General features: G+C 57.9%; 2 protein-coding genes across 6 annotated transcripts in view; both read left to right on the forward strand.

The window, feature by feature from the left end:
- The first annotated feature begins 6902 nt into the window (after positions 1-6902).
- Positions 6903-9969, forward strand: HGH1 (HGH1 homolog). Of its 2 annotated transcripts, none has more exons than XM_039464549.2 (6): positions 6903-7562; positions 7646-7746; positions 7835-7933; positions 8128-8219; positions 8303-8425; positions 8499-9969. In XM_039464549.2, exons 1-6 carry the CDS (start codon positions 6970-6972, stop codon positions 8679-8681), a joined length of 1191 nt encoding a protein of 396 aa, XP_039320483.1. In that variant the 5' UTR covers positions 6903-6969; the 3' UTR covers positions 8682-9969. The 2 variants fall into 2 exon arrangements, with proteins under 2 accessions (XP_039320483.1, XP_010328258.2); XM_010329956.3 differs by having other exon boundaries at positions 8502-9969.
- Positions 9970-16306: 6337 nt separating this feature from the next.
- The window catches only part of MROH1 (maestro heat like repeat family member 1), a 112671-nt gene continuing 110314 nt past the window's right edge, over positions 16307-18663 (forward strand). For all 4 annotated transcript variants that reach the window (XM_074387281.1, XM_074387282.1, XM_074387284.1 and 1 more), the window contains exon 1: positions 16307-16370. The gene's annotated coding sequence lies outside the window, so the exon portion shown is untranslated. The remainder of the gene's footprint in view (positions 16371-18663) is intronic.

The following is an 18663-nucleotide window of genomic DNA, read 5'->3' on the forward strand; positions in this document are numbered from 1 at the left end:
CCAGCCTGGCCAACATGGCAAAAGCCCATCTCTACTAAAAATACAAAAATTAGCCAAGCGTGGGTGGCAGGTGCCTATAATCCCAGCTACTCAGGAGGCTGAGGCAGGAGAACTGCTAGAACCCGGGGGGTGGAGGCTGCAGTGAGCCAAGACCATACCACTGCACTCCAGTGTAGGCAACATGGCAAGACTCTGTCTCAAAAAAAAGAAGAAGAAAGATAGAGAGAGAGAGAGAAAGGAAGGAAGGAAGGAAAGAAAGAAAGAAAGAAAGGAAGAGAGGGGCCCATGGGCCAAAGCCTTTCCTGGAGTCCAGGTGTGAGTTACCCAAGCAGGTTTCCATGAGGAGTTCTAATCAGTCTGCTTAGAGCAAGCAGGAATTTCGACGGATGTGTGTTGTGACTGAGAGGTGGTCACTGCAGCAGCTTATCACGCAGTCTATGCAGGGTGTGGGGGTCTGTGGGGCAAGTCAACTAGGCTGTATGTAGATGTCTCTTATGTAACCAGGAGGTGGTTGAATAAGGCAGATGTCTGGGTCAATCCCACTGGAGGAGGAAGAGAACTGGAAACTGCGACAAGAGTGACTGAGCCTTGATTCTGGTATAAGAAAATCCAACTTATATTCAAAATAGATGCCAAAGCAAAATGAAACTGCAATTCACTACACTTCCCATTCATTTCGAGCTCTTGAAGTTTCCCGACTTTCTTTTTTTTTTTTTTTTTTGAGACGGAGTTTCGCTCTTGTTACCCAGGCTGGAGTGCAATGGCGCGATCTCGGCTCACCGCAACCTCCGCCTCCTGGGTTCAGGCAATTCTCCTGCCTCAGCCTCCTGAGTAGCTGGGATTACAGGCATGCGCCACCATGCCCAGCTAGTTTTTTGTATTTTTAGTAGAGACGGGGTTTCACCATGCTGACCAGGATGGTCTCGATCTCTTGACCTCGTGATCCACCCGCCTCGGCCTCCCAAAGTGCTGAGATTACAGGCTTGAGCCACCGCGGCTGGCCGGTTCCTCTGACTTTCTTACAAGCTCAGTGTATATTTTAAAGGGTGTTTCTTGTATCTTCCCTCGTATTTCTAGATTGCAGTAAGAAGGTTATTTTAGACTATTTGGTCTACTATATGGTTAGAGGAGAAAAGTCTCTCCTAATTCTTTTTTTTTCCATACATTTGAATTTTTTCTTGCTTACTAGAGGCATATTAGATTTCCTGGAACTTGTAACTTTTTTTTTTTTTTTTTTTTTTTTTTTTTTTTTTGAGACGGAGTTTCACTCTTGTTACCCAGGCTGGAGTGCAATGGCGCGATCTCGGCTCACCGCAACCTCCGCCTCCTGGGCTCAGGCAATTCTCCTGCCTCAGCCTCCTAAGTAGCTGGGATTACAGGCACGCACCACCATGCCCAGCTAATTTTTTGCACCTTTAGTAGAGACGGGGTTTCACCATGTTGACCAGGATGGTCTCGATCTCTCGACCTCGTGATCCACCCGCCTCGGCCTCCCAAAGTGCTGGGATTACAGGCTTGAGCCACCGCGCCCGGCCACTTGTAACTTTTCTCTCATGTTTTTCGTCTTTGTCCTATTTTATTTATTTATTTATTTAGAGATGGCGTCTCACTGTCACAGGCTAGAGTGCAGTGGCACGATCTTGGCTCACTGCAACCTCTGCCTCCCAGGTTGAAGCTACTCTCCTGCCTCAGCCTCCCAAATAGCTGGGTTTACAGGTGTGCACCACCATGCCCAGCTAACTTTTGTATTTTTAGTAGCGACAGGGTTTCACCGTGTTGGCCAGGCTGGTCTCGAACTCCTGACCTCAAGTGATCTGCACACCTTGGCCTCCCAAAGTGCTGGGATTATAGGTGTGAGCCACTGTGCCCAGCCCTATTTTGTCTTTCATTTTGGATATACTCTGGACTTCAACTTGCCAAACACTAATTCAGTCTTCAGCCATGTTCACTCTCCCACTGGTTTTGTTGTGTTGTGTTGTATTCTATTATTTGAGACAGTTTCACTCTGTCCCCCAGGCTGGAGTGCAGTGGTACAATCTTGGCTCACTGCAACCTCCACTGCCTCCCAGGTTCAAATGATTCTCCTGCCCCAGCCTCCTGAGTAGCTGGAATTACAGGCATGTGGCCCCGTGCCAGGCTAATTTCCTGTGTTTTTAGTGGAGATGGAGTTTCAGCATGTTGGCCAGGCTGGTCTCGAACCCCTGACCTCATGATCTGCCTGCACTGACCTCCCAAAGTGCTGTGATTACAGGCATGAGCCACTGTGCCCAGCTCTCCTATTGGTCTTAAATGCAGCAATCATGGTTTCAGTGTTCGATATATCTTTGTTCTCTGATTGCTCCTTTATCATGAAGTCTGTTCTTGTTTTACGGGTGCAATATCTTCCTGAATTTTCAGAGCATAGTAACTAGAATTCTTTAAAAGTTCTGGGCCGGGCGCGGTGGCTCAAGCCTGTAATCCCAGCACTTTGGGAGGCCGAAGTGGGTGGATCACAAGGTCAAGAGATCAAGACCATCCTGGTCAACATGGTGAAACCCCGTCTCTACTAAAAATACAAAAAAATTAGCTGGGCATGGTGGCGCGTGCCTGTAATCCCAGCTACTCAGGAGGCTGAGGCAGGAGAATTGCCTGAACCCAGGAGGCAGAGGTTGTGGTGAGCTGAGATCGCGCCATTGCACTCCAGCCTGGGTAACAAGAGCGAAACTCCGTCTCAAAAAAAAAAAAAAAAAAAAAAAAAGTTCTGGCCAGGCAGAGTGGCACATACTTCTAATCATAGCACTTTGGGAGGCCAAGGCAGGCAGATTGCTTGAGCTCAAGAGTTCAAGACCACTCTGGGTAACACAGTGAAACCCCATCTCCGCAAAAAATACAAAAAATTAGCCAGGTATGGTGGTACACATCTGTGGTCTCAACTACTCATGAGGCTGAGGTGGAAGGATCACTTGAGCCTGAGAGGTGGAGGTTGCAGTGAGCCAAGACTGCACCACTACAGTCCAGCCTGGGTAAAGAAGTGAGATTCCATCTCAAAAATAAATAAAAATAAAAGTTCACTTCTGCTTCACATAGTGTATTGCCTCTGGAAATAAGTATATGCCTTTGGTTTACTTAATATCTAGTTATTCTTGTTGTTTTGTTCACATTAATTAGTGACATCAGTTGATCCATTTGCGTGGCATCGGGGTTTCCTCAGTATTCAGGAAGGTGATTTTCTGCAGTAGTTCTCTTTCCTAAACAGAGAGTTGACTGTGGGCTCATGGGTGAGTGCTAGAAAGCCAACATGCTGCAAATAGGGTTGCCAGATAAAATACAGGATACCCAGTGAAATGTGAATAGAGGATACAGCATTTACTGCTTGTCTGAAATTCAAATTTTACTGTACAGGATATAGTTACATTTGAATTTCAGACAAATAACAAAATACTTTTTGGTATCAGTGTGTCCCAGATGGGTGCCCTCTTTTTAACAGCTCTGAGATATAGTTTAAATAAAATCAACCCACTTAAAGTGCGCAATTTAAATGTTTTTAGTATATTCACAGTTGTGCAACAACCAGCATAATTTTTTTTTTTTTTTTTTTTTTTTTTGAGACGGAGTTTCGTTCTTGTTACCCAGGCTGGAGTGCAATGGCGCGATCTCGGCTCACCGCAACCTCCACCTCCTGGGCTCAGACAATTCTCCTGCCTCAGCCTCCTGAGTAGCTGGGATTACAGGCACGCGCCACCACGCCCAGCTAGTTTTTTTGTATTTTTAGTAGAGACGGGGTTTCACCATGTTGACCAGGATGGTCTCGATCTCTCGACCTCGTGATCCACCCGCCTCGGCCTCCCAAAGTGCTGGGATTACAGGCGTGAGCCACCGCGCCCGGCCCAACCAGCATAATTTAACTGTAGAACATTTTCAACATTCAAAAAAGAAAGCCTGAATCCATTGTCTCAGTCAGCTCAGGTTGCCACAAAATGCCATAGACTGGGGTGGCTTAAACTTCAACAGAAATTTTTCTCACATTTTTGGAGACCGGGAAGAAGTCCAAGATCAAGGTACTGACTGATCTGGTTTTTGGTGAGTACTCTTCCACTTCCTTAGCGGCCCCATCTCTAAATACAGTCACACTGGGGTTAGAACTTGAGCATACACATTTTTTTTTTTTTTTTTTTGAGACGGAGTTTTGCTCATTACCCAGGCTGGAGTGCAATGGCGCGATCTTGGCTCACCGCAACCTCCGCCTCCTGGGTTCAGGCAATTCTCCTGCCTCAGCCTCCTGAGTAGCTGGGATCACAGGCACGTGCCACCATGCCCAGCTAATTTTTTGTATTTTTAGTAGAGATGGGGTTTCACCATGTTGACCAGGATGGTCTCGATCTCTTGACCTCGTGATGCACCTGCCTCGGCCTCCCAAAGTGCTGGGATTATAGGCTTGAGCCACCGCGCCTGGCCGAGCACACACATTTTTTTGGAGCGACACTATTCAGTCCACAGCACCCACTAACAGTCACTCCTGCTCTCCTACCCGATCCTTCTCCTGACAACCACTCATTTACTTTGTCTCCATGAACTGTCTATTCCACACATCTTATAAGTGGGATCATATGTGATTTCTTTCTTTCACTTAGCCTAAGTTTTTGGAGTTCATATACATTGTAGCAAGTCAGTACTGTGCTCCTTTTTACAGGTGAATACTCCTCCTCTGCATGGATTTGTCCGTTTATTCATTCGTCAGCTGATAGACGTTGGGGTTGTTTCCACCTTTTGATCACTGAGAATAGTGCTACTTGTACACATTCATGTTTCTGTGTGGTTTTCAGTTTTCATTTCTCTTGACCATACGCCTAGGAGTGGAATTGCTGGACTATGAATTAACTCTGTGTTTGACATTTTGAGGAGCTGACAAAATGTTTTCCACAGTGGCTGCTTCATTTTAGTCTCACCAGCAGTGTATGACGGTTCCAATTTCCCCACATCCTCATCAACAGCTGTTTAACGTCTTTTTTATCATAGCCATTCTAGTGGGTTTTGCACCTACAATGTGTGCTATACCCTACTTTGCAAAACCATTAAGACTATATACATGAACACCACGCAAGGTTTGCGCAAGGTTTGCTCTCCCGGCAGCTTTGTTAAGAACCTGTGCAAGCAAGGCACCGTGAAGCTTAAATTTTATTACTTTCAAGTACTTTTTTTTTTTCCTTTGAGACAGAGTCTCGCTCTGTCACCCAGGCTAGAGAGCAGTGGTGAAATCTCCACTCACTACGACCTTCCTCTACCAGGTTAGATTCTTCTGCCTCAGCCTCCCAAGTAGCTGGGAGTACAGGCACACACCACTATGCCCGTCTAATTTTTGTATTTTTAGGAGAAACCACGTTTCACCATGTTGGTCAGGCTGGTCTCGAACTCCAGGTCTCAAGTGATCCACCTGCCTCAGCCTCCCAAAGTGGTGAGATTGCAGGCATGAGCTACTGCACCCGGCCTAATTTACTGTTATTTAATTTTTGAGATAGAGTCTCCCTCTGTTGCCCAGGCTGGAGTGCAGTGGCACAATCTCAGCTCATCGCAACCTCCTCCTCGGTTCAAGCAATTCTCCTGCTTCAGCATCTCAGGTAGCCAGGACTACAGGAATGTGCCACCACACCCGGCTGCTTTTGTTATATATTTTTAGTAGAGCAGGTTTTCACCATGTTGGCCAAGCTGGTGTCGAACTCCTGACCTCAGATGATCTGCCTACCTCGGTCTCCCAAAGCGCTGGGATTACAGGAATGAGCCACCGCACCTGGCCTAAGTACTGATATCTTGAAGGAGGTGGATAGAAACCAAGCAGCCATGGATGGTGGGTGGGCTGGGTCTCTGCGTAAGCTGCCCAGGGAAGACAGCTCTGACAAGAAGTTGCCAGCCTTGTGCACAGCTGAGGAAAGAGCATTCCAGGCAGAAGAGGCAGCAGGTGCAAAGACCCTGAGGCCAGAAAGGCCACGACGTTGTTTGGTTCTGTGTCCTGAGCTACCAGCTTGGCAGATGGCAGGTGCCCAAAGAATGCTGGAGGGAGTGTCTTTCTTTTGCCTCCCTTCCTCCCCAGTCTGTGTGTCTCTAGGTTGCTGCTCCTCCTATAGTGGAGGACACGTGAAGAACTGGAGTTCTTTCCCGTGACAGGCTCCAACAGTGATAGAGAGAAACTGTCTTCTGCCAGGACCATGGAACTGGGAGGTCCCAGTGCCTTTCTTTCCCAGCTGCTCTGAGAAAATCAGCCAGTGGCAGGTGGAAATGATATGGAGCCACAGAGCAGCAGGGTGGCAGAGAGGGAGAGAGATGGTAGGATAGGCAGTACAAGCCTCCGGAGAGCTCCTGGATACAGCGGCACCTGAAGCTGCTTCCCTCCAAACCTCCGTTTACAAATGTTGTCTTCGCGCAAGTCAGTGAGTTGCGTTTGTGACTTGTGACTGAAGACGTCCTGACAAATGCCCCAAAGCTACCCGCTCCGAGATGCCCAGAGGCCTCTCCAAAGCTGCCTCTTCAGGTCCCCACCCGGGCCCCGTGCTGCGCCGTCCCCGGGGGGCCCAGGCTGCTCGAGGGCTGCGCCAGCCTGGGTAAGAGCAGGCCGTCCTCCCGACAGGACAGCGGGGCGCGGACCTCAGACCTTCAGGGCCCGCGACAGGCCCGGGCTGACCAGGTTCGGCGTGGCCAGCGCCCAGCGGGACGCACCGGCCGACCTAGCCCAGAACACGCGGAGACTTCCAGCGGGTGTGGACGCGGGACGCGGCGCGCGGGTCCCCGCCGACCTCCGCAGCTTCCGGCCGGAGGCCGAGACCCACAACGCCCCGCGCGCGCCCTGGTCCCGCCCCCACACGCAGGTCCCGCCCCCTTGAGCTTAGTGCGCAGCCTCGGATTGGCCGCCGCGGCTGTCGCTCCTCTGGTGGGCGGAGCTGCACGTCCCACGGCGGATCCCGGAGAGGAGCCGGGGGTGGCGGCCGAGGTCCGCTCAGCATGGGGGAGGCCGCGGCCGGCGTGGGGGCGTCGGCGGGGACGGAGGCTGACCCGGAGGTCGAGGTGGTGAAGCTGCTGCCCTTCCTGGCGCCGGGCGCGCGGGCCGACCTGCAGGCGGCGGCGGTGCGGCACGTGCTGGCGCTGACCGGCTCCGGGCCCGGCCGCGTGCTGCTGGCGGGGCAGGCGGCGCTGCTGCGGGCGCTGGCGGACCTGGCGCCGGCCTCCGCCCCGGCCCGCGACGCCGCCCGCGCGCTCGTGAACTTGGCCGCCGACCCCGGCCTGCACGAGCCGTTGCTGGCGGCCGACCCCGGGCTGCCCGCGCGCCTGCTGGGCCGCGCGTTGGACCCGCAGTGGCCCTGGGCGGAGGAGGCGGCCGCCGCGCTGGCCAACCTCAGCCGCGAGCCGGCGCCGTGTGCCGCGCTGATGGCGGCGCTGGCGGCCGCGGAGCCAGGAGACTCGGGCCTGGAGCGGCTGGTGCGCGCGCTGTGCACGCCCGGCTATAACGCCTGCGCGCCCCTGCACTACCTGGCGCCGCTGCTCTCCAACCTCAGTCAACGCCCTGCGGCGCGGGCCTTCCTCCTGGACCCCGACAGGTGAAGCCCCGGGCGCCCGTGCGGGCGGGGGAGGGACAGAAGTTAGCGGGGACGGCCCTGACTGGCTCTTCCCATCCCAACAGGTGCGTGGTCCAGCGGCTGCTGCCCCTTACCCAGTACCCTGACTCCTCTGTGCGCAGGGGCGGGGTGGTGGGGACGCTTCGGAATTGCTGCTTCGAGCACCGTGAGTGGTGGGTGTGGCGGCGGGGCGTTGCCAGGGGTGGGGACCGGACACCAGGGCTCCTCATCTCCCCACCCCTGCCGTCCCTCAGGACATCACGAGTGGTTGCTTGGACCTGAGGTGGACATTCTCCCGTTTTTGCTCCTGCCCTTGGCTGGGCCTGAGGATTTCTCCGAGGAGGAGATGGAACGTGAGTGGCTAGTGTGGAGCCTCGGAGTTGGCCGGAGAGGAGGGAGGCCAGTGGAGGGAGAGAGAGGTGTCCAGGCCACGGGCCCTTCTGAAACCTTGCAGCAGTGAGTTGCTGAGCAAAAGCAGGGCTTACACAGGCAGAGCCTGGCCCACTCTCCAGCTCAGGGACACAGTGGCTCCCATATTCACCCCTAGGGCTGCCTGTCGATTTGCAATACCTGCCGCCAGACAAGCAGCGAGAGCCTGACGCAGACATCCGCAAGATGCTTGTTGAAGCCATAATGCTGGTGAGCAGGATCCCTGCTGCATAAGCACCACCCTGACACACACGAGCATGCTGACATCTGGGTAACCTCTTCCACCTCCTCAGCTGACAGCCACAGCACCAGGTCGGCGGCAGGTGCGGGATCAGGGAGCCTACCTGGTCCTTCGAGAGCTGCACAGCTGGGAGCCAGAGTCCGACGTGCGGACGGCTTGTGAGAAGCTAATCCAGGTTGGTGCAGGGTTGGAGATTCTGGGGAAGGGGTGTTTATAGCTGGCCAGCTGCTCACCTGCCTCCCATCTAGCAGGTGCTTATTGGAGATGAGCCTGAATGTGGCATGGAAAACCTGCTGGAAGTCCAGGTGCCTGAGGATGTGGAACAGCAGCTGCAGCAGCTGGATCACCAGGAGCAGGAACAGTTGGAACGGGAGCAGTTGGAGCGGGAGCTGGCTCCTGAGCCATGGGTGGAGAGAGCCACACCCACCTGAGGCCCCTGCAGCCAGACACCAGCTCCAGGGCCCCCTTTGCCAGGCTTTCTCAGACCAGGCCTTCCTGCAGCTGCCTACAGGCCCCTTGCTCAGAGAGCCCTGCTGAGAAACAGAGCTACACTTAAGCTGCAGTAAGGATTGGAGGCACTTCCCAGCCCTTTGCAGTGTTTCTACCAGCAAGAACGAAAGTTGCTTAGAACAGCACTGTGAGCCAGGTACCGTGACTCAGCTGCTTGTGCAAAAGGTGGAGGTGGCAGATGGATGGCCACGGAGCCGTGAGAAGACTTCCCGGGCATGGCGTGGGGGCTGGACAGAAAACCACTGCAAGCCCCAAGGAGCCAGCTGGAGTTTCTCAGCCCCGAGGCACTGCAGGGTCTGGGCAGACGTGGGCGCATAAGTACAAGTGGTGTTTTGTCAGCCGTTCCCTGTGGCTTTCAGCGCCCCACGCTGAGACCTGGTCTCAAAGGGCTGACCCAGCCATACCTAGATCCTGGGGTCTTCCTGGGACTGTGCCTCCCTGCTTGACCTATGCTGCAGGACCCTGTCCTCAACCCTTGTCAGCTCCTTAAGTCTCCCTGTTTCCCAGTCTTAGATTGGATGGTCTCTCAAGTTAGGCCATTTCCCTGGTCAGCTTCTTTGAGCCAGTGTCACTCTCCCTAGCCTTCCCACCTCTGCCAAGAGCCTCCAGATGTGCCTGGAGCCTGGCCCCTGCCCAAGCCTCCCCCCACTCCCCTCTGCCCCTGTGGTGGAGCCCATGCTGGGCCCAGGGGCCTTACCTGCTTCTCTCCTGGACCTGTGTGCACCCCCCCCCCCACCTGCTAGTTCTGTGGCTGCCAAGTCCCACAGGCTGTGGGACTTACCACACTCCTGTGGCTCTTACCACACTCTTCCTTCCTGAGCTCATCTGACCTCACTGCCAGCTCTTGCACTGGGCTCCTGAGTACTGGCCCCTTCTCACTGATGGGACCACCCAGGCCCCTTGAGCCCTGGTGAAGGAGCTTAGCTTGTCTTGGGAGTTCACAGTGCCCCATTCCACACCCTAAAACTGGAGGCAGCTCCACCTGTGGTCTCCTGCTGTAGCCGGGTGCTTCATCGGGTGCCGGGCGTCTCCCTCCTCCAGGATCTCCTCTAACCCGCCCCTACTAAAGCTCTGCCACTCATGCAGGTATGTGTGGACTGTCTTCCCCTGGCCAGAGCCCCCTCCTGCCACTAGAGGCCACTTGCCCTGTCAGCCCTCGGACATCTGCGTCATCTTCACAGAATAAATGCTTTTTCTGGCCTTGCCCCACCCACCCTCCAGTTTACCCGGGATTGCCCAGGCATGCTCCTGATGGCAGGGCTGGGGCATGGCGGCGGCAGCTGCCTGGAGGTGCGGACTCCCAGGCTGGCTGCTGCAGTGCTCTAGAGCCCCCGCCGAGCAGAACTCGCCCCTTTTCTGGGGCATACCTCTGACAGCCTGAGCTCAGGGCCCACCTTCTCCTTGGCAGCCCCTGCCGCTGGAGGCAGTGCAGCTGCAGGACTCCAGGCCATCCAAGGATGCTGGGAGTTGGGACTGCACCAGCTTCTCTGCAAGGGGCCACAGTGGGGTCAGGTGGAGTGCCAAGGGACCACCTGCTGCCCAGCTGCTCATCCATGGGCCCACACCACACCTGGCACAGCACTGAGGAAGAGCATGTTCACCACATGCAGCATCCAGCAATGTGCAGCCACCTGCTGCAGGCCCAGGTGTTTGTGTGCGTGCAGTTGCAGCAGCCCCCAAATCAGATCCTGGCACTCTGTGGGCAAGGGCTCACGGCTGCAGCCTGTGGCCATCTCCCTTCCGCATTGCACCGCCACCCCATGCACGGCACTGCCAACAGTGCCAGCAGCTTAGAGGTGTCAGTCCTGTCGCCAATGACTGAGGCATAGAGGGGCAAGGTGGTGTGCTCTGGGCCAGTACACTCAGCTTTGCAGTCACTGCCTTTCCTGAATTGCACTGAGTCAGGTCCTCCACCGGCCCAGCTTCCCTGTCCCTGCAGTGCTGGACCAAATACCCCAGCCTGAGCGGAGAGGACTACCCTCCTTGGAGTCCAGGTCTCTCTCACTGCCATTCCCCAGGCCTGAGCTAGGTGTGGAAGGGACATGGAATGGGGCTCACATGGGGACAGACCTGGCGCATGAGCTGCAGCATGCAGTGCGGCTGGCGCTCCTTGAAGGGCGGCTTCTCACTCACCATGGCATAGAGAATGACATCTCGGGGCAAGAGCTCCTCAGGGTGTAGCCCCTTCCCAGCCCTCCCGTGGGCCTTGGCTACAGGGTTGGGGTGTTCTGGGGGCTCCACAGGTCGGCCCATTGCCTGGGGTCAGGGGTCCCCGGGAAGCACTCGGGCTCCACAGGTCGGCCGGCTCCCCGCTATACTTCTTGCTCATGAGGATCCCCGGGGCTGTGGAGGCACAGAAAGTTCCAAGCAGTGAGTTCCTGGGCCCCATGCAGTTAGCGAGGCTGAAATCTGTACAGGGTAAGTGGGGAGGGTGGCACTGTGCATGAGGGGCAGGAGTGCAGGGAGAGGGACCTCAGGATGCCAGTCTGCAGGAATGGCTGTGGAGGCTCTTGGGGCTGTGTGCAGTGTGTGGGCCGACAGCAAGAGTGTGGGTGTGGACGAGGTGGGCCTGGGCTGGGGGCACACGGGGTTAGGCCAGGGGCCTCAGGCCCTTGTGTGAGGGTGGCGTAAAGGCCTTCTGGGAGGGCTGAAGACGGGCCTGGTTGGGACAAGCGTGGGGGGCGGGCCTCTGCAGGTGGAGGCATTCATTCCCAGGCTGGTGGTCCGTGGGGGCTGTGGACTCACTGGTCAGCTTGAGAAGGCCACAGTCAAACAGCAGGATGTTCTTGCACTTCAGGTCCCTGCATGGGAGAGGGGAGGCAGGAGGTGGGGCTGGTGTGGGCTCAAGCAGGCCTCTCTGTGCATGTGGGCAGGCGATCGGCCCAGGTGCAGCCCTCACTGGTGCATGATACCCATGCTGTGGCAGTGCGCCACGGCGCTGACCAGTCTCCAGAACAGCCCATGGGCCGCCTCCTCCAGCCCTGGGTGGCAGCGGTGGTCCAAGGCAGTGTTGATTTGCTCCAGCAGGTCACCCTGGGCTGCCCACTCCAGCGGTAGGCAGGAGCACTGGCTGCTCTGGTAGGTCTCGTACAGCTGAACCTGCAGCCCACACACTTACCATCACCTTGAGGCAGGGCCAAGGGTGTGCTGGAATCTGTCAACTGGCACCAGACCTGGGTTCAAGGGTGGGGTTGGGCTCCAGCCCTGGGGCCAAAGGGAGGTCCAAGGTGGGAGGGGGCCACAGGCCTGGGGCAGGCAGCAGGTGGGGGAGAGCTAGCCACCCACAGGGTGGGGACAGGCTATGTCTAGGCCTCTGCCCACCATGTTCAGGAGCTTATAGGTAGCATTGAGTGACAAGATCTCACAGGGCAGGAACTCCACTCCTGTGGGAGAAGTCCACCACGGCCTTGGCTATGGTGATGATCATGATAGCCACTTGTGGGGTGGAGGGAGTTTGCTGTGTGAGACTCGGCCCGAGGGGCTGGCTGTGGCAGGGCAGTCCCCTGTCCTTTCTACACTTTACCGAACTACTCGGGGGTGAGGCTGGGTGAGCAGTGCCCTTGGAGAGCAGCGATGACCTCCCAGCTCCCTCCTGTGCAGAGTACTCTGTTTAAGAGGTTTGGGAACAGGGCATGGTCAGCCTGCAGGAGCACTGGGAAGGCCTCTGGGGAGGAAATGGGGCTGGGGAAAGTTTCAGATGGAGGAAGCTGGAGCAGCTGGATGGTGCCTGAGGGTTTGAGACACGGGCCTGCCAGCGCCAGGCTGGGAGGCACGGGAGCCCCTTGAGGAAGGAGATAAGCCTGCCTCACCATGGTGTGACGCCTGCCTGCACGGAGGGCAGCTTGGGGCCGTGCTGCAAATGCTCATGGGTGGCATAGGCCAAGTACACCTTGGAGAAGGCCCCAGAACCGATCTTCTTGAAGGAGAACAGGCAGCCGCCTTGCACCCACACACCTGCTCCACAAGGTTCTCTGATCCGCTTCTGCCTGTTATCCTTCATGGAGGGCAGTGTACCATGGTGGTCCAGCTTCAGCAGTCGGGGGGCACAGCTGAGGCCTGACTTGTGTCAGAGGGCAGGGGCCAGGGTGGTGGGGGCTAGGTGGGAACTGCATGCCTCTTGAGGCAGCAGCCAGGTTTCTGAAGACTTGCTGGGACTGGGGCAGAGGCAGGGAGTGATGGTACTGTGAGCTCAGGGCAGGGCTGACACAGCCTGGACTGGGCAGGGGGAGGGCCAGCTCTGGGTGAGGACAGGCAGGTTTTAGAATGGAGAATTCTAGAGCTGTACCTCCACTGTGCCCTGGAAGGGTATGTCTTGTGTTGGGGACCTGCCCTCAGGACATCTTGTGGGACCAGTCCTGCCCACATGGGGCCCACTCTCTTTGGGGTGAAAACCCATTTCAAGGGCTAGAGCCAGGGCGAGGCCTCTGGACCCCTCTGGATGTGGCTGGCCACAGAGAGCCGTTAAAGAAATGAGGGTTGGGATTTCTGGGGCATAAGGAAAGGAAAAAGGACACATGTGCCAACTTCCATTTCAGCTGCACTCCCTCCCCCTTTGAGAGGATGCTGTGGCCACACTCAGCTGGGCCCTAAGGTGGTCTGAGCCAGAGTGAGGCAGGCAGGAGCCCTGTCTCCTGGCCTTCTCCACTGGAGCCTGAAGCACCTCCTGCCTAGGCCAGCAGGGTGCAGGAAGCCTCCCACCTAGAGCCCTTTGAACACTTGACCGCACACCCAGGGCAAGTAAGGGCCCCACCCTGGAGCCCACCTCTGATCGTACAGCTTCAAGAGACAGAAGCCGACCTTGCTCCTCCCTTCGGGCACCCAGAGTGCCTTGTAGGCACTATTACTGCTAACGTCTTGAGTGCCAGGTGTCATTCTGGGCAGTCATACCAACTACATCTACCACCTGTAGCAGTCCTGACCCCATTCACAGAACACACCCAAGTGCTCGGCCTGTGGGGGCAGTGCACATCTAGGATCTCAAGTCCTAAGAATCAATACTTGCTTTACAGATGGTGAAACTGAGGCCCCATGGTGGTGGCGGAGCCTGGACCCAAATGTGTGATCTCTGCTGTGAGCTGGAAGCACAGTGGCTGTGGGCCTGGAGGGCAGGGCTGTGTGCTGGGCAGCCATCCTGGGAATGTCTGCAAGGGCCTACTGCTTGGTACAGGCCAGTGAGTCTGGGGAGTTGGAGTCTCCTCCACCAAGATGTGTGGGTGTATGTGGCATGTTTGCTGCAGCAAAGGGCCTGGAATGGGCTGGCATAAACTGCAGACACATTTTCTCATTCCTTTTAGACCATGAGCTTCTTGAGATCAAGGCATGTGTTTGATATTCCTTTGCTCACACACAGCCCTTGTTTGGCAAATTGCCTGGGATATAGAAATTAAGGACAAGGTCTGGGTGCAGCGGCTCATGCCTGTAATCCCAGCACTTTGGGTGGCCAAGGCAAGAGGATCTCTTGAGCCCAGTAGTTTCAGACCAGCCTGGGCAACATAGTGAGACCTTGTCTCTGCAACAAAATTTAAAAATTAGCCAGACATGGTGGTGCCTACCTGCAGTCCCAGCTATTTGGGAGGCTGAGGCAAGAGGATCACTTGAGAGCAGGAATTTAAGGGTGCTGTGAGCTATGATCATGCCACTGCCCTCCAACCTGTGTGACAGTGAGACGCCTCGTTTCAACAACAATCAAACCCAGCTCGAGCAACATAGTGAGACCTTGTCTCTTCCAAAAAATTAAAAATCAGCCAGGTGTTGTGGTGTTGCCTGTGGTCCCAGGTACTTCAGAGGCTGAGGTGGGAGGATCACGTGTGCCCGGTGAGGCTGAGTTTGCAGTGAGCCCTTATCGCACTGCACTCCAGACTGGGTGACAGTGAGACCTCAGAAAAAACAAACCAGTTTATGGTTGACCTGAGGATTAGAAAAAAAAAAAAAGAGTGCCGGGCGCGGTGGCTCACCGCTATAATCCCAGCAATTTGGGAGGCCGAGGCGGGTGGATCACGAGGTCAAGAGATGGAGACCATCCTGGTCAACATGGTGAAACCGCATCTCCACTAAAAATACAAACAATTAGCTGGGCGTGGTGGCGCGTGCCTGTAATCCCAGCTACTCAGGAGGCTGAGGCAGGAGAATTGCCTGAACCCAGGAGGCGGAGGTTGCGGTGAGCCGAGATCGCACCATTGCACTCCAGCCTGGGCAACAAGAGCGAAACTCCGTCTCAAAAAAAAAAAAAAAGAAAAGAAAAAAGAGAAACTGCTCCAGGCAATTTAAGCAGGTGGGATTGATGGTTCAAGAGTCAGACGGTCTGGAGAGGCACGCGGGCAGGGTGGAGTCCGTCGAAGCTGGGGGCTGCAGGAAGCAGCCACTCTAGAGCTGGAGCCAGGTGGTCCCGGCCCAGGGCGGCTGAGCCTCTGGGCTCTGCTGCGAAGCCCGCGCCCCGGCGGCGCACCTACTCTTCCTCCGGCCACCACCGGTGCCGGGACCCAGCTGGAAGCCCGCGAGGGTCGAGCCAAGTGATGACTGCAGGATCGGAACGGCCACTGGCTCTGTCCACCGTCCCTCTGCAGTCCCGATTATCCGCCTCGCTGCCTGCGCCTGAGTTCAAAGCCCGGGCTTCACCGGGCAGCCCTCGGGAGCGAAGTGCGGGCTCAGGCCTGCGCCCTGCCGGAGGGGCGGGCGTCCGTCTGCGGCCGGGGTGAAAGCGGGGCCGCGCCGCTTGGCAGCCGGCGTGCGTGGGGCGGGGGCGGTGCCGAGGCCGGGAGGGGGCGGCGCCGAGGCCGGGAGGGGGCGGGGGCGGGGGCGGCGCCGAGGCCGGGAGGGGGCGGGGCCACAGGCGCCGACGCCTGCGCGTGGGAAGGCGCTGCAGGGGCCTCGCCCGCACCCGCCGAGGGTCCTGCGCTCCCCTGGGCGCCGTGCCCACAGCGGGAGCCCAGCCCCCGGCCTGGAGTGACGTCCTGCCCGCGGGGCTCCCCCGCCTCCGCCTCCGCCCGGCCTGGACGGCGGGCGGGACGCTCCTCGGGGAGCGCTTTCCTTCCTCACATCGCTCTTCTCGCGTCCCGAGGCCCCGGGACCCCGCTGGCCGCCTCCTTCCCAACGAGCGCGGGGCCGCGCCGGTCCCGCCCGCCCCCAGGTGCCGCGGCTTCCCGCGGGCGCTTCCGGGCAGACAAGAGGGCGGGCGTGTGCTTTGCGAGCGGCCGCGACGCGCGCGGAGCCGCGTCCGGGAGCAGAGGTCGCCGGGGCTTGTGCGTCCCACGGGGACGCGGGGACGGCTGCGCCCCGGACTGCGGTGGTTACCACGAGCCTGGAGGCCGCGCCCGCGCCCAACAGTCGGAGGCGGCGACCGAGGAGCGGCCGGGGGGCGGGGCCGAGCGTGAGGCGGAGTCTGCGCATTCCAGCTTTGCAAATGCAGGTGGGCGGGGTGGAGCGAGCATGAGAGACGTGCCTCCGACCAATAACTGCAGAGCTCTTTCGGGGGCGGTGACCTGCTGCCGCGCTCCGGGTTGCGGTTGGTCTGAAGGCAGCGGGGGCGGGCTCGGCGCGCGCGGCTCCGCCCACTCCGGGCAGCTGCTGGGCGGGAAGGCGGCGCCTGGGTCGCGCTGGCGGCGGCGGCTCAGGTAAACGGCGGGCGGGGATGAGCCTTCGGCGGCGCTGGGGAAGCGCCCCTTGGGGAAGTCTGGGCTAGACGGCCGGGGGCCGCTTCCTTGGCCGGGCCGCGGGGGAAGCCGAGTCCGGAGGCGCCTCCCCAAGGTCACCGGGCGAGCGCCGGGAGGGTCCCGGGTGTCGCGGGTCCTTGGCCCAGGTGTGCGCCGCGCAGCGGCCCGGAAGAGAGGCCGGAGCTCCGCGCCGTGCGCCGCCGCCTCCGCGCCGCTGAGGCCTCGGCAGCCTGCCCGCCGTCCTCGGTGCCCGCGGCGGTCCCCGGTGGTCCCCGGTGCTCCTCCCTCCCCGGCAGCGCGGTGGTCCCGAGCCGTTTTCTCCCCCGGTGGGGCCACCGGGGGTCCTTTCTCCGGGAAGCCGGCGCGCCCCGAGGCCTCCGCCCGCCTTCCGTATTCCCTGACGGTGCCGAGCAGGAAGGTGGTTTGTCCCTAGTCACGAGGACGACTGGTCACAGCGTGCGGGGCACAGAGCGGGCGGGGCCGCGGGGAGCCGGCCCTTTCCCAGCCGCGGCGGGCGCTGGGGGCTGCGGGGCAGGGGCCGGGCGGCCGACTCGCGGTCGGGTTTCCCTGCAGCGTCGGCGCAGCTGCAGCGCTGAGGTCGGAGGCCGGCACCCCGGGCCCTGGGGGCTCGGCCCTGCACGCCCTGGGGAGGGGCTCCGTTGCCGGCCCAGGTGGGGATGGGACAGACCCGTCAACTCGAGTGCAGTGAGGTAGGCAGAAAGGGGTCTGGGGGTGCGGCCGAACCTAGGGATGTGGGCGGAGCGGCTGTTGGGTGGGGGACAGCCTCGGAGGCAGAGACCGCTTCGGAAGAGGTTGGTGCTGAATGCACACGATGCTGGAAGAGGCAGGCAGGGCAGGGGCAGGGAGAAGTCAGGTGGGGGTGGTGAGTTGAGTTTAGAGCGGCCGGGTCTCAGTTCGATGACCGTGGATGGAGATGCCCCGAGGACACCGGGTCCTGGGGAGTTGAGGGCTGGAGATGCGTGTGGGAACCGTTGCTTCGTTGGTGGTACGTGTTTGTGATGTGGCTGCATGGACAGTCTGGGCACCCTGGGTGTTGCTGTCAGCAGGATCTTCGCTGCTCAGTCTCGGGCTCTCGAGGCCCCTGGGAGCAGGTGTCTCTGGTCTCTCTCTGCTGTCAGAGTGGAATGACTTGAGGTTGAGTTGTCTTTGTTAACTTGAAACTGATGTGCAGGCTGCTGTGGCTTGTGGAGACCTGCATCTGGCCATTTCGCACAAACTGGGTTTGATCGCTGACTTCTAAGGGACATTAGGGGGTCAGAGGTGGAGGCTGTGGGATGTGTGCTTGCCTGAGCTCGTGGCTGTTCCCTGTGTCAGGAAACACGTGCCTGTGCTTAGTTTTCTTTCCCTGGGTCCGCAGAGGTCCAGGAGGGAAGCCTGGTTGCTGCTCTCTGTGGTTGGCAGCCTGAGGCCTCACAGCCCTCCTTTCACGGAGCTGGGTTATTTGGGGTAGAGACATCCTCTGTGTGTGCCAGTCCACACAGATTTGTCCCTTTGTGGTAGGAGCACCAGGAAGGGCTCCCATGGCTCTTGCCAGCTCCTGGCCAGTGCTCAGAGAACGTAGACTGCTGCACATCATGAGAAATGTGCTTTCTTCACTGAACTGGAGGGGCTACCTGGTTTTGGGGTTTGCATGGGCACCAGTGACACAGCTTCGCATGGCCTATGTTGACGAACCATGTTCTCGGTGAATTGTGAGCAGTGGGCTGTGGGATTGCATTTCCCTGGGTCATCAGACCAAGGCCTTGTTGGTGACTTTGGAAGTTGATTCTGTGGCTGCTGTGCTAGGAGAGGAGGTTCCTTGGACCCCACGCATGGGTGGGGCATTCTGTGACCTCCCAATCTCCCTTCACACACCCGGCCCTGCAGGCTGGCTCACCACTGCTTCTGGGCTATGGTTTCTGTGGCCTTTACAGCCGCGTACATCCCCGACTTATCCCTTTCTGACCCAGCACCTCTGTTGTGTGCATAGGTGTGGCATCCATAGTACTTTCTGTGGCGGGAGGGTTTTCAAGTCAGGAACTCTGGGCCTGGGATGTGACTGGTGGGTGTTTACTAAATGTAATTGAGTGGAATGAAGAGGAAGCAGCTATCATTGACACAGAAATGTGTGCTGTATAGGGAGAGAAAGCCTTATCAATCCTGCCTGCCACCTTTTCCCATTTGTTTTTTGTTAACCAGAACCCTGATTAGCATCCGTTGTTTTTTTCTGACATCCCCATTGCATACATGTCTG

The sequence above is a fragment of the Saimiri boliviensis genome, chromosome 15, assembly GCF_048565385.1.
Source record: "Saimiri boliviensis isolate mSaiBol1 chromosome 15, mSaiBol1.pri, whole genome shotgun sequence".
In the NCBI taxonomy this organism is placed as follows: domain Eukaryota; kingdom Metazoa; phylum Chordata; class Mammalia; order Primates; family Cebidae; genus Saimiri; species Saimiri boliviensis.